The 15,709-nt window shown below is 45.8% G+C and overlaps 1 protein-coding gene across 1 annotated transcript in view; it reads left to right on the top strand.

Moving 5' to 3' along the window:
- SLC39A6 (solute carrier family 39 member 6) overlaps window positions 1-15,449 on the top strand; it is a 304,810-nt gene extending 289,361 nt beyond the window's left edge. Inside the window, exon 9 of the mRNA XM_085606811.1 lies at window positions 14,532-15,449. Within this exon, the coding sequence (XP_085462937.1) occupies window positions 14,532-14,684 (153 nt within the window). The 3' untranslated portion in view covers window positions 14,685-15,449. The remainder of the gene's footprint in view (window positions 1-14,531) is intronic.
- The last annotated feature ends 260 nt before the right edge of the window (window positions 15,450-15,709 follow it).

Genomic DNA, 15,709 nt, shown 5'->3' with positions numbered 1-15,709 from the left:
GGTTTTAGTCACTTCCCATGTAATATACACTAGCCCAATATGGCGGACCGGTTGCGAGCAAAACCTTTCGCGATAGTCCTCTTTCGATTTTCATTACCGCGCGTTAACGTGATTTAACGCCAACGGAATATAGAGCACCTAATGCTTCCTCCTCGCCTGGAGTTCATTTCCATGAAGGCCTCGTTTCGGGTAGGCCATGAGTGAAAAACTTATGGATTTACCATTTAATGTTATATGTCTAGTGTGGTGAGGATTACAGAAATAACGATGGTTTAAGATGCATGTGTTAAGAGTACTTTCGGCCACTGTGGTCACGTTTTTGGATTTGTCATAATTTTTGTGACTACAAGACTCTATCCTGTTATCAGCGTTTGAGGAGACCGGTTATACCCGTTCGTGTCTCCATTATGTTACGTGCACAACTTAAAAGCTTAAGTATTGGGGCATTATGCTTGGCCATAAGCTTTAAAGGTAATTTTACACTCTGGAAACAGCCAGCTTATGGGGGATTATTACCTGCTGTTTGGCTTGCAGCACTACGTAGTATGTGTGTTTGTAGGTTTTGAAATAAGTAATCATCACAAATGTATATTTTAATATATGAGGCCATGTTTCCGTTCTTGTTTTCTCTCTCGTGTTTTGTTTCTCTCTTTTCCCTTGTTTTTCTTTTTTCTCTTTTTGAATCATGATCATATGGGTTCTAGATACTATCTTGATAATAGTATAGTTCTGGGACACGATAGTACAACTGTTGCTTGGTAGTTCAAAACTGTTTGTTTTGGGATGGCAGTACAATATGTTACTTGCTTATCACACTTAGGCTTATCAGGACCTGATTTTGGCGTGTATTTCTTACGCCTGCCATTTGTTGCCGGGGAGAAGGATCACCTTTATACCTTAAGGGATTTACAACAACCGGTTGGCCTATATTGCCTTGGATTGATATTTTGACGATTCATGGATTTCTTGAATGGATCGGTCGAACTGCTTCTAGGTGAGAACATCATGTTTTAGGGTGTAATCTTCTATCCCTTTCCTTGGGTTCAAAAATGGTTTTCTTCTTTGTCTGTGGTCCTTGGTGGCAATCTCGGTTTTTTCGATAGTAGGGACACACACTTTTTCCTTGGTGGTGGTCAGCTATTTATGGTGAGTGATCTAACACCTTGGTTGCCACATTATGATTAATATTTTTTGGGGATGCATAATATGTGTTGTGTACACATTTCTGGATTGTTCAAGAAGATATATTAAAGAAACGTGCAAGTGCAAATCCAAAGCTATTGGTGGACTCTAATTTTCTGACATGCTCAAACATATTGTGGATACCAGCTTCCCTGGTTTATTATAATTGGCGTGTGCTATAGCAATTGTGGTAAAAAGGGATAGAGCATGGTGTATTCCACTCCTTCTTTCTGTAGCTTCTTTTTGATGGGCACAACTTTCTTACGCGCCTCCTGGACATTGAAAGTGAAGTCGGGATATAGTGATAAGAGCATTGTTCTAAAAAATAACGTCTTTCATCTCCCTTGCTTTACGTAGCGCTGTATCGCGGTCGTGATAGTTGAGCAGTCTTGCGTCTATGGGCCTGGGCGGCGCACCCAGTGGGGATTTTGGCGCCAGCGTGCAATGCACCGTTTGACGATCAGCATTATTGAAAAGGTCTCCTGACCAAAGCATGTGGTGAGCAGCTGTTCTACGTAGTCTTCCAGCCGTCTGGTGTTGGTCGTCTCAGGGACGCCAGTGATATGGATATTGTTCCGCCTGGAGCTACACCTCCCCGGCCTTGAGGGGAAGTGTCAACAAAGTCTATGGTTGGGTGTGGTACTGTGGCTGCACGTACAGCTTCAGCAAACTTCCAGACGTTTGAGAGAGGGTAGGCCCGTAATGCACGCTGAGTGAGCAGTTCTGGGCGCAGCAGCGGCCCCGGTCCAATTTCCAGTAATTGCACTCCCTCCCGCCGCACCGGTGCCAGGAGTCAGGGGGATCCAGCCAAAGCATCTGGGGCCCGGTGTGCCAGGAGCATGCAGCGTGAGTTGAGCAGGCCTTACAGTGATTCACAGTGTTGGTATCCGGTCAGCGAGGGGCTTGGGATGCCGGGGCTCAAACGGCGAGGCCTCAGTCTCCTGATTCTACGCTGGGGCATGTGTAGGGTGTTTTAGGCTCAGCCTGCCACCGCCGCACTTGTCCTTATCACGGCCTCGCTCGGCTCGCCGAGAACACGCCCCCCCGGGTCAGTCGCGGGCTCCAGTCCGCCAGCCAGTAGTCTTTGACACACTCACACAGCCCACAGCCCTGGCTAGGGCCAGTGGGTGCCTGCGAGGGCGCACTTCTCCGTGGGCGCCTGAACAAGAGGCCGCAACCCACGTGCAAGGAGGCGTAGCAGTAGGTCCGAACCCCTGGCCTGGCGTGCAGGTGTCGCTGGTAGGGGGGTGCCGCTGAGGCTGTCTGCGGCGGCCGCGCCCGCGCCCAGTGTCTGTCGCGCAGCTTAACTTTCCCCCGGCCTCGCTGTCTCACCTTTTAGGAGTGCGCTTGGTGGCTCTTAGGTTTCTTGTGGCAAGAGGGATGGGCCCTCAAAGTTATATCAGCCCAGCCCGAGATCCCAGTGGTGGGCCCTCTCCTTACGCGGCCTGGGGGATCGTGGCCCGACATGCAGGCCCTACCGCTTCTCTTGAGTTCCCCAATGCGCAGCAATCGCTTCAACCCAAGGCACGCCCGTGGCAGTCAGGTGTTGTGTGGCGGGGGTGAGGGGAGAGGATGCCTCTGGGCGGGCGAACGCGCCCGATCAGTGCGGCCGGCGGCGCCTTGTTGCATAGGCCGAGAGGTACACCCAGCGCTCTGATGGTCTGCTGTGGCCGGTGTCTGGCCTCTAAGCAGGTGTGTCGCTTCCGCTGACCTTCTGCTTCAGTGTGGCGGGGTGTGTCACACAGTGAGATTGCCCCGTGATTATAGGATAATTGCTGGATTGTGGCTCCGATGCTGACGGAGCCTCACTACAGTGCGAGCGTCTTGTTCACACGCCCCCTATCAGGCCGTTATTGTTTGAACCCAGACCCATGCAGCCATGGGTGGACTGTGAAGTATCATCTGGTGAACATTTATTGCCTTAGGGGCTGGACAACTGTCTTGTTGGTGGTCGTGCTGTTAATTTCCAACTGACCAGACCATGGGCAACAGAAAGGTAGTGGAAGGGGCAGGTAGCCTTGCAAAATCTAAGAAATCTGTAGTAATCAGGCCGTAGGCAGAAGGTTCTTGTGAAAGATGTTTATTCATAGGCTACATGGTTGTAGTGCCCACACAACACAGGCTCCACCAAGCACAGCTCAACCTCCAGCTGCCCCACTGCAAGTTGGTTCCAACCTCCAAGGTAATCCTAGACATTCGATGTATTGACATACAATTGTACACAAGAATCTAAGGAAGACCTGATAAGGATGAAGTGACAAAATGAGAAGCACTACTACATAATCTAAAAAAGTTCTGAAATCTGCTGGAGGTAATTGAGTCATAGATAGGATCGACAGCATTTTGGTCAAATGTGAAGAGCCACTAAATTCCGATCCGAGCCCCCCCTTCACCATCTTTAGGACCTGTTAGTTCTAATATTACTAACAGCTCTTATGACCAACAAAAATGCATTCCCAGCTGTTGGTCTAGGCCCTTTTTAGGTCTCGCCTCACCCAGCGCATGCGCTGCTCTGGCCAGACCTTTAGTAAGGGCTTCAAAAAATGCTACCACCGGCCTACAGCTTGCGTGCATTTGCGCGGGCACGCGCTTACCTAGTCATGCTCATAAAGCACGTCGGTTGCCGCACTTGATCACGATCACTCTCACTTTCGTGGCCGCGAGGCTGCTTTGCTGCTCTCAGTGAGCCAGTATTTTCACGGCCACGTTACTTTTACGGCCAATGCTTGTTGAATTCTTCGTCCGTTTCCTTCATTCCTGGAGCTACTAAACTAGGTCTTTTGGCAAGTGCATGTTTATTTTGCAGCTTTGTTCATCCATTGTTTTTACCCTGCCCCCCCTTCCTCCCCCTGGGTATCCGTTGTTTCAACCACCGCCCCCTACTCCTGCTCAGCGTTGTTCCATGCACCCCCGTTTCAACCAATTTCCCTGCTGTTGTTTTGAACCCACCCCCTCACGCTCTTTGTTGTTTTTAAACCTACTCACCCTCCATTGTCCTTAAAATCAACCCCGCTCTCCTCCTGCCTGCGCTGTGCCGTTGACACTCCCCCTCCCTCCCCCCCCCCCCCTTCCCCCCATCGTTCAGGATGAGGACGACACTGGAAGCCCGACTGCTTTTGTGTGAAGTTTGAGGTTGACTTTGACAAATACTGTTTGCTTGTGCACTTTTTATGACCACTGCACCATGGGATGCGCTCTTACTGCGGAGAGAGGATATAGGTAGTTTTGCGCCTTTTCCTGGCCGAGATTCCTTTCTTTCAATAGCAGTGCAGTGTGTGCCACAATACCAATTAACCTATGTCAGCACAGACCAAGTTAGGGTAATACACTCAGTACAGTCTAAGCATGTCACACGAATGCGGCTTTACAAAGAAATATAAAGATTCACCGCAGTCCCCCTCTCCTCCCCCTTCACCCCACTCATGTTTCCCCTACCATCTCACTGCCCTCCACTGTTTTTATCCACCCACTGCTGTTGTTTATTCTCCTACTCTCTGATCTGTTTAGGCACCTCTTCCTGCTCTCCGATGTGTTTATCGTATTGCTTGACCCCCGCAGGCCCCCTTCTCTGTTAAATGTTGCACAGCAGCGTGGCCATGACTTAATGGGGGGAAAAGCGCTATGATGCAGCCAGCATTGACATCATCATAGTGCTTTTTAAAACATTTTTTTACTTTAAGCCATGTTGCTGCAAATTAACATTGATAGAGCCAGTAGATTTTGCATAGGCAAAACCTATTGGCTTTGCCAATGTTTGTTAGACTTGTCATAAACTTTCTTTTTCTTATTACATTTTTGTTACTTTGTGTTACCTGGTTACAGTATGGAATGTGTGTTCGTCAACCTCCTTGGGAAATTGTTCTCTGATAGAGATTGATTAGTAGCTGCGAAATATTAAATTTAGGCCTCCCATTGGGTAAACAAGACTCCTTTATAGTTGGAAAACGTTAGTGCTTTAGTATAATTGAGAAATGACACAGTTGATGTTGGGCAACATTGCCCTCTTTGCAGTTGGGTAATACTAATGCTCGTCAGTTGGGAAACACTTTTAGCAATTTCTAACTTGGAAATCTTGCCTGGTCACAGTTGGGCATTATAATTGCCCCTTTAGATTTGGAAACTGCTACCTGTTTACAGTTGGTACACTTGTGAGAATAGTGATACCTGTGCACAGCTTGGGTGGTTGAACTGCCAGGAAGTCTATTCACAAGGCTAAGGTAGAATCTGTCAGGGCTATGTGTTTAATGTTCTTTGAAAAACCCTCTTTTAAAATGAGAACTGCACCATTTCAAGTATTCAATAGCATATTTTTCTATGTAACTCGTGTAAGGGGTCATGAATGTATTTATGTGAAACTTCCCCTCTTGAGAAAATCCGGGAGAATCCTCAATTGATTCTTCAGTAAGCATGTGGGTGAGGACTAGATAAACAATAAATAAGGTTGGAATAATAAAAGGAAGAATGAATGGACCCTGGAAAGTGGGAGAAAAATCATTAGCTGTCTTCTGTGAAGCAGTTGCATCAATTGCACTCAAAATGTGACCCTTCTATTGTACATTTCTACTGTCAACAAGCATTTGCAGTGCAATAGTTATCGCAGTTGAGAGAGTCTGAGCTATTGGCATTGTAAATGGCAATGCCTTTTATTTGCGTGTTGATTTTCAAAACATAAAAGGCATTGTCATTTACAATGCCAATAGATTAAACTCTCGCAAATGCGAGACCTATTGCATTGCAAATGCTTTATTTATTTTTTTTCGATTGGCGCAGGGAGATTAAGTGATTTGCCCAGAATCACAGGATGTTCAGCTTCATTGCCGAGACTCGAACACAGTTACACAGATTCAAGGTCGACCGCCCTAGCCGTTAGGCCAACTCCTCTCCACCAGGGGTGGTAGTTGGAAGGAATCTAAGTTTCTAAGCCTGGTATTTTTTCAGAACCGAGTGTAAGTCAAGACTTTTTCAGGAGTGTTGGAATGATGCCTTCCCTAAATGAGCTCATTACGATTTCTATTACAAAAGTGGACAGCTGCTTTAGCATTGTTCGACAACCCTAGGTATTACGAGTAGCGTTTCATCAAAAGAAAAGCCTCTATAGAGGAAAGTAGTAAGTGTTGTCCCCTACATCCTGGACTCACTAATGCGTCTTGCTTCAGTTCTGTGGCTGGAATCCCACTTTTGATTTGTTTGGTTCCATCCTAGAAGTGTCCTTGGATGGTATAACACCAGTTAGAAGTACATTTTGTGGGCTTACTCTGTGCTGTGAGGCTCACTTTTTCTTCAGAAACTGAAATAGAGCTTTTGTAGAGGTAGCTGCTTACCTAAACTTCTCAGCAAAACATTTTTTAGGACCTTGTATTGAGAATTCAGCAGGTTTTTGTTTTGTGTTCAATTTACTGTTAGTCTTGATAAACATCTGAGGCAATATTATACATGTGCTTCAGGGGTTTAACAGGCGTGTGCCTGCTTTAGTGCATATGGGACACTTTGGTATTTAAGAAGGGGCTACAAATGCTTTTGCGGCCCCTTCTGTAGCACAGATTGTGCCAACCCACATGTAGCCAAGCATGATCTGAAGGAGGTGTGGCTCCATGCAAATGAGTGCAAAAACAATTGATGGACAGAATGCTGAACAATGTCATATATTCACCCCTGTACAGAGATCTGGGCCTAAATCCATCGTTTTTTTGCTCACCATGCCATTCCAGTTTAGACCGAGTCATATACAAATCAGTCTTGACCCTGTTCCCCATGGGAACAGTCCAGCCTAAACTGCCAGGCCAGATCCTCCCTGCACTGGAACCAAGCATCCTCGGACCGGTTTCAGGGTATAACCCCTCATCAACTAGACTAGCTTGACTCCAGTGGCATGGAGAGCACGGGACCCAAGTCTGGGCATACCTGTCCCACTCTGGGTGACAAATGCGAAACAAGAATTGGCATAGCCAATAGGTCTCGCCTTTGGAACATTATAAGTGTTTAGCCATGCAACAGTTGATGTTGTTGCACCAAGGATATTGTGCTGCAGAACTAAATACTTATAAGATCCCAAAAGCGAGACCTATTGGCTATGCCAATGCTTGTTGGCTAAAGTTCCCTAAACGTTTTGCTTTCCCTCTAGACCTATTTTCTGACATGGTGTTGCCAACTTAGATGCTTTGGGCACTTTGCCACAGCTGATCAGTGTCAAAGTGCAAGTGCTCCCTGTGTAAAGTGTAATGGTAATTGGTTGTCCATGATTGGCATGGTTGCCTTACTAGTAAAGTCCCTAGTAAAGTGCACTATGTGTGCCAGGGCTGGTAATGCAAATGCATCTAGTGGGCCAGCAGCACTAATTGTGCCACCCACACAAGTTGCCTTAAAGAGAGAACTCAGGCCTGCCACTGCAGTGCCTGCACGCAGTTTGTTAAACTGCCATGTTGTCCTGACAGGTGAACCCACTTGCCAGGCCTTACCCTTCCCTTTTTATGCACATCAGACACCCCTACGGTAGGTCCAAGGGCAGGGTGCAGTGTATGTGAAAAGTAGGACATGTACTGAGTCGTGTACCATGTACTGACAGTGAAATACTATCCATTTCGTTTTTCACTGTTGAAAGGCCATCTTGCCCATAAGACAGAATGGGAAGGCTGTGTAATATTTTTCCAGCCTACCTTCCCAAAGGCTTAAGATGGAGAGGTGAAGTTTAGTGTGCCTGAACTCACAATTCAAAAACACATCTTTTTGTGAAGGTGTTTTTGCATTATGTGTTTAGAAACCACTCTTTCCGAAGTGGCTGGGTTTTTGTGCTGTAACATTTCTGTGTGTCTCTGCCTGGTTGTGGATTGACTGTCTGGATCTGAAAGTGATAGGATCTGGGGAATGTCTAGACCCAGGGGAGGAGGTGAGACAGCAATAGGCTGACCTGCATCTGGAGTGTAGGGGGGAGGAGTAGCCCCTGGAGGTGAAGAGGCCTGGGCTGCCGCCATAAAACAATTGCTCCATCCCCTTCTGAGCGATTAAGGAGCTAGACCCCCACTATCAAAGGAAGAAGGTGTCACTGGCAGGGAGACACCCAGAACTAGTTTGGACAAGTGTCAGTGCCCCCCTGAACACAAAGACTTCAAAGACTTTGAGAGGTATAACTATGAGAGCTAAAACCCCTGAACGTTGGATTGATCAAGACTGAAAAGGATTGAAACTACTTTGTGGTCAAGAGGAACTTCTGCCCAGGAAGAACCAGCTGAAGAGACTGAAGGAAAAGACTGACCCTTGCTGTGTGTTCTGGGGCTGGCCTGCAGTTTGCTGATTTAACCAAGGAGAGGCTAAGGGGCTTTGCTGTGTGCTCTGTTCCCCTGCTTGAAATGACTTTGCTGTGTCCTGAAGTAACTTGTCCCCAAGGGCCTGAGGATAGCTGGCTCCCTGTTGTGGAAACTCAGGAACACAAAAGTTTCTAGGTGTCTCAGCGACGCTGTGTGCGTGTGCTGTTTACAGCCTGAGACCCTCGTAAGATTTGCCCTGTGATCGTGGGCACCTGTAGTCCAAGCGAGTCTCAGTGCGTTTGCTTCATGCAGCCTGAGCCCTTTGTGAGGATTGTCCTGTGATCATGTGCACCTGGAGTCCAAGTGAGTCTCCGCGACGCTGTGTGCGTGTGCTTTGTGCAGCCTGAGACCTTCGTGAGGATTGCCTTGTTATCGTGCACACCCAGAGTCCAAGTGAGTCTCAGCGACAGTGTGTGTGTGCTTTGTACAGCCTGAGACCTTCGTGAGGATTGTCCTATTATCGTGCACACCCGGAGTCCAAGTGAGTCTCAGCGACGCTGTGTGCTTTGTGCGGCCTGAGACCCTCGTGAGGATTTCCCTGTTATTGTGCACACCTGAAGTCCAAGTGAGTCTCAGTGACGCTGTGTGCGTGTGCTTTGTGCAGCCTGAGACCTTCGTGAGGATTGCCTTGTTATCGTGCACACCCAGAGTCCAAGTGAGTCTCAGCGACAGTGTGTGTGTGCTTTGTACAGCCTGAGACTTTCGTGAAGATTGCCCTGTGATCGTGCACACCCGAAGCTCAAGGGAGTCTCAGCGACGCTGTGTGTATGTGCCCTGTGGCAGCCTGAGATCTTCGTTATTGCCACTGCCCGGAATCCCCAAAGTCTCATCGGAGGCCCAAGTCGCGAGAACCGGAGAGGAGAGCGAGGTCGCACCCCCCAGGTAACATGTGTCGCCTCCTGGGGCGGGGTGCGGGCTCCGAGAGAGACGCTCTTGGCCTCTCCCATTCTTGCAGCGCGAGCCTCTGCTTCAGCTCGTATCGTGGCCTGTACTTGCCGAGGAGTGGCAGTACCGGGTCCGGAGTGCGGAGCTGCACTTTGGTTTACACCATACCCATGTTTGGGGCATATTTTGGTGGAAGCTGACCACGAGTCAGTACGAGTGGCGGAGAGACAGTCTAAAGCACTGTGATCGATGCTGAAGTGTATTACGCATTGCATTATTTCTGCATTACGAACTGCCTGATTGTTGCATTACGCATTGCATTATTTCTGCATTACGAACTGCCTGATTGTTGCATTACGCATTGCATTATTTCTGAATTACGAACTGCCTGATTGTTGCATTACGCATTGCATTATTTCTGCATTACGAACTACCTGATTCTTGCATTACGAACTGCATAGCATTGCATTAGGACTGCATTGGAGCATCTAGAATTGCTCATTAATACCACCAGAACCTACAAGGCCTGGCTGGCCTAATAACCGTCCGGGAGGAATATTACAAATACGCCTATGTTGGATTCATATTGTGTGGTCTCATCGTATATCTTTTTAAATAAATATATACTTGTTTTTATGAAACTCGTGTGGAGTCCATTTGTGGTGTCATCATTGGGTTACTAAGAGCGTGGTTGCAAATACTTTACACACTTGCCTTGAAGATAAGCCTGGTTGCTCGTGCCAAGCTACCGAGGGGGTGAGCAGGGGCTATCTGAGAAGGTGTCCTTCCTTTCCCTGACGTGGAAGCAAGGGTCCCTATTTGGCCTAAGGTACCTACCTCAGCCAACTAGAGGATCCCAGTTCTAACACCAGCCTGTTTGCAGAGTCTTTAAATAGACCACCACCCCTACCTCGTGTAGGAGAGACGGGTAATGCCCCTATCACACCTTTTGTGGCTCTATCTAGTTTGATGCCCCTTGATGAAGCCCAGCCATGTACTAATCGGTTCCTCCCATTGCTTGATTTGCATAAAGAACCATCACCCCACCTACTTACAAACCTGCCCCTCCTGTTCCAACAATTGCATCCTGTAAAAATGTGAGCAGTTGCATTTCATTGATTGATGAGCTTAAATTCTGAGGGAGGGAGCTTAAAGCCATTATTTGTCAACTGACAAACGTAGTAAAACAACTCATAGGGGGTAAAGGTGTCTACGAACCCAATAGTCTTGATTCACAACCACGAGGCAGTACCACACTTGAGCAGCAAGAGAGTTCCCTTGGCCCTTAGCACGCAGCTAGCTACAGGGTCGCTCCTTGACCCCCAGAGGGAACTGGGTGTCCATCAACAGAAGCTTATTCCGGCATCTGCTTCTAGGCATAATATCCCATTGGCCAATATTCAACCAGGGCAGCCAACTAGAATTACCCAAAGTGACAAATAGCATGCAGCCCATTAGACATGGATATCAAAAAGCAGCCACAGGATACAACCTAGAGCACAACTTAGATGAAAACAAAATTCTAATGATAATAGTCCCAAAATTACCTTCGTGTGTGAGGTATGAAGCAGAGTACTCTTATAAACAAAGTGATCCACTGATTAAGGCATGTTAAGAGTTGCAAATCAGTTATTCGAGATGACCTCTTGAGGGCTAGAAGGATACCTTCTGTCACACGACACGTTTGAATTATCCTTAAGAACTAAGGGGATAGTTGACAATGTGGTAGCTCTCAGTATGTGAACTAGCACCCAAATAATTCCAAAATCCAGTTTAAATACTATAGGCCAGGACATCATTAAAATATTCCTATGCAGACTAGGGGGGACACCATTATCACCCTTGGGCAGGGTAGATTGTCTTGAGGCGCATCAGCAATTTTCACCTTAGCTACATATTTAGCCACACCAAATTTCAACACCAAGCCATTGGGAGTATCTACCAACTTTCTTGATCTTTCAACGTACCAGTGTTACTATGGGTCACCATCTGGTAAAGGGCCATCTATTAGTTACCAGAGAGTGGTTGTCCCTAGTTCCACTCTATCACTCCATTTAAGCTTATCTGAGGTCAATGGGGACCTGTAGAACAATTACCAACCTCCAGAAAACGTTAGCATTCCCTCCGTGTCACTTGAATTGCTCCCCGTTCATGAGAATACTCTAAAGAACTTAGGGCTCAAGAGAATATTTTCAGTATAGAACATAGGGTGAAGGCAACTTCGTAGACTAAATTGTTCTCTTGAAATGTGGCAGGCCTTAGGTCAAAATTAGTCCAACCTGACTGGAATACATTTATAGAGGAGCATGATATATGCCTGCTACATGAAACTTGGTGTACTGCCCTGTTTATACAATTGGTTATTTATAAATGTTTTTACTCCTGCCATACCAAGCAAAAGTGGGAGAGCTTTGGGAGGTTTAACCACCTGGGTCACTTTGCTGAATAAATATTGCCCAAACATACTGGGAATCCTGTTAACATTTTTTTTTTAATTCAGGTTGCCATTTTTAACATTTACTCAGGAACTCTAAAACAGTCCAAGTCCTGGAGGGATACCTAATATGAACTAATTCTGGAAGGGGGTTTTAATACAACCTTTGAGCATTTTGGCTTTGGCGATACTCCACTTAGTTATGAAGAGGATAAACTCTGGGGTGTTCCCTGTTTGGAACTTGCCCAAATACAAATGTGGACCCAGGCTGCCATCCAGTTGAAGGGCCTCTCAATTGAACTTGTTCAGAGCAACCATCGGACTAAGTCAGACGCTGGAGGGGAGGTCACTATTAATAAACCCAGCTCTACCAGATGTATTGACAATATCTCGGTTGATCTAAGGATGTGGCCACTGGTAAAAGATATGATGATTACACTCTGGGAGGAGAGTGGCCATAACCTGTTATCACTCTCTCTGACGTCACTCAGGAGTAACGATACTGTAGGTAATTGTTCTCCAGTTATTAGATGTGATCTTGAAACCACATCTGATATGCGTTATTTAAAATGGCAGCAGATAGTTTCCCAACCAGACATTCTCCCTATTATTGCTTAAGAACTACATAGTCTGCTAGCTACGATTTTTCAAGTAACCAATATGGAGGAGGTTGTTATGGTTCTTCGTACCCTTCATAGCAATTTCTTTGAGCGTATGTTGTCATGCTCCACAATTCTTGTGGGGAAGTCTAATGGCACAGCCTACAAACCTTTTATCTGGTACAGTTTGGAATGTCGGAGATTCAAAAGCTCATTGGTCCAGGCCATTAAGGCTAAAGACTTAGAGTAAATCCATAATTGCAGGAAGTTGTACAAACGATCTTTGGGTACTGCCAAAAAGGCATGGGAAAGACAGAGGTGGCAGGACCTCAAAGATGCCTCCGTAGCTAAAGATTGCATTACATTTTGGTCATTAGTATTGAAGGATGGTTATCCAGCAGCCATGGAACCAAATTATCACATCTCTTTGTCTGAGTGGTTTGATTTTAAGAAGCTCTATGACAACACCACCAGTAGCCATTCTTTCTTCGAGTACTGACCTTGTTTAAAATTACAGATGTTCTAAATTATCTCAAGGCAGTTACACGTGGTAGGGCCCCTGGACCAGATGGCATCCCAGCCAATATCTTTCTACATGATGTTGACGCCTGGTCCAAATATATCCTCTTTCTAGCTAATGCCATCACTAGAGGATTCCCGATCCCGGAAGGTTGTCAAATCCACCTGCACTGAATGGCAGTAAGCTGCTTCCAAGACTGCGAAATATAAGCTTATGTCACCGCTCGAGCTTACTAAACATTTCTGTGATACACACAGCTTGGACCCGTCCAGAAAGTGGGATCAAGTGTTACATGTTTCTGCTTGTCTAAGAGCATGCCTAAAGGCCGTGCTAAATCTCTCCTGTTGACCAACGCAAAAAGAACAATTGATGGACAGAATGCAGAACAATGTGATGCAGAACAATGTGATACATTCACCCCAGTACAGAGATCTGGGCCAAAGTCCATCGTTTTTGTGCTCACCATGCCGTTCCAGTTTGGACCCAGCCATATGCAAATCTGTCTTGACCCTGTGCCCAATGGGAACAGTCCAGCCCGAACTGCCAGGCCAGGTCCTCCCTGGACTGGAAACGAGCATCCTAGGACCGGTTCCGGGCCAGCCCTCATCAGCCAGGATAGCTAAAATTATATTTGCTTTGTTCGCCCTAAGTTGGCAGGGTATGCTCAGAAGTGGGTCCCTTGCTCACTTTGCCACTGGATTCAAGCTAACCTGGCTGATGAGGGCTGTTAGCCCGAAACCGGTCCCAGGATGCTTGTTTCCGGTCCAGGTAAGACATGGCTTGGCAGTTCGGGCTGAACTATTCCAATGAGGCACACGGTCAAGACTGATTTGCATATAGCTGTGTCTTTACTGGGAAGGCAAAGTGAGCTAAAGAATGATGATGGATTCAACCCAGATCTGAGACTGGGGGTGAGTGTTTGAAAAGTTTCAGCACTTCGGCCATCATCTCTTTGTTTGCTTTGAATCTCTCCTGGTGTGCAGTGCGGCTGCTGACCTTGCCTCCGAGGAAGCCTCGAATCTAGCGCAAGGAGTCCAGAGATTGAACACAGCCCCTTGAAGCCTTTACTAACCCTCACCAGAAACTGGAGGAGTGCTCCCTCCAGAAACAACTTCTGCACGTGCATGTGAGCTCTGTGGTGACTCTGCTTAGCAAGCACATCCCATCTCTACACCAACTTTTTATTTTGTTCTTTATTGGCCCTGTCAATTTTGTACAGGTCCATCACCATCTTGGCTTGCAAGATAAGTGGATTAAGAAAAACGTGTGATTCTGATCAAGCCCCTTGGCAGAGGGCTTGCACCCTTTCTTGTACATTGCATCTGCTCCTCTTGTGTGGGTAGCCGCTGACCCTGGAGCCGTTGTGGTCCACAGAGAATCCGGTATCCGCATTTATACCACATATCCCTAAACTGGGAGATAACCTACTTTGTTTAAGTGACGAAAGTATTAGAAGTTTGAAAATATATGTTGCTGCCCATTATATTGTTTTTTTTAATCACATGGTTGCGTTTGCTTTGAAAATTTCTTAATTTATGTAAAATATGTTTAAAAAAAAATACAAGTGTCAGTAATGTTTTACTACATATTTTTTTTTCTTCTTGATTTAGGTACCGGAAATGTTGCACAATGACGCCAGCGATCACGGATGTAGCCGATGGGGATATTTTTTATTACAAAATGCTGGAATCCTTTTGGGATTTGGAATAATGTTAGTTATTTCAGTGTTTGAACATAAAATTGTGTTTAGTATTAACTTATAAAATGTCCAGGTACAAGGAAACTACAACCATTCCCCAGCTGCATGACTTGTGGAATCTTTTTTTACTGTAAATCCGTGGGAAGTTGAAACCAGATTCTGGTTCCTCTTCCGTCATGAATGCCATCTTTAAGGATGTGGCTTCATGCATGACATTCTACTGCCTTTATTTGGAGGTTGAGCCCATCCTTATATAGTTTTACTTTTCAAGTGAAGCTGTTGGTCTGAAGTGTCAACAATGAAGCAGTTTGCATACCGCTTCTTCATATGGTTGTGGTCTCAGATAAAAATGACAAATTATGAATTCTGAAATTTACCCTGTCTGGTGCCTCAGAAACCCCAAGCAAGGGAGGTTAGAGTTGTGGTACGCGGGACGTTGGGTCTTGGAATTCCAGCTTAAAAAGCAAAAATGTTGGCTGGAGTTCCCCAAGTATTTTCATGGTGTACGTGTTGATTCTGTTAACTGAAGTAATACTAAATAATAATAATGTCAACTTTGGTAAACAACTTTTTTGTTGTAATTTATATGTATGTTAATAGCCAAGTCTTCTTCAGGAGTATGTTACATGTTACAGTAAAGCTGCATTTATTTTGTTTTGTCGCTAGGATAGCTACATTTGTTTTAAATGTCATAAAAGAAGTCTTTGTGCCAAAACATGAATGTCATATTTCATTTGTATTTATTTTTCAACATTGTGTAAAAAAAAAACAAAAGTGTTTTTGCCTGCAGGTTAACATTGGAAGTAAAGAACTTGGCTTTGTAAGCAAATCGTCGAGTTGCAGTCTTTATTTTATTTTTTGTATTTATGTAGTACACCTTTACTGATGTCCAACAGTGTGCTCTACAGGAGTTACTCCTTGCCTAGAGAACATTCAGGGACAAAAAAGATACTTTTGGTTTTAGTATAGTGAAAAGGTGTTTTTCAAGACTCCCTGTCAGACACATCCAAGGTACACCATTGGCAGCATCAGATCAGAAATCTTCACATCCAGAACAGGCCTAGTTTAGACACACATGCACAGGCCAGG

Source organism: Triturus cristatus, chromosome 5_2 (assembly GCF_964204655.1).
Source record: "Triturus cristatus chromosome 5_2, aTriCri1.1, whole genome shotgun sequence".
NCBI lineage: Eukaryota > Metazoa > Chordata > Amphibia > Caudata > Salamandridae > Triturus > Triturus cristatus.
This window is presented reverse-complemented; position numbering and strand designations above follow the sequence as displayed.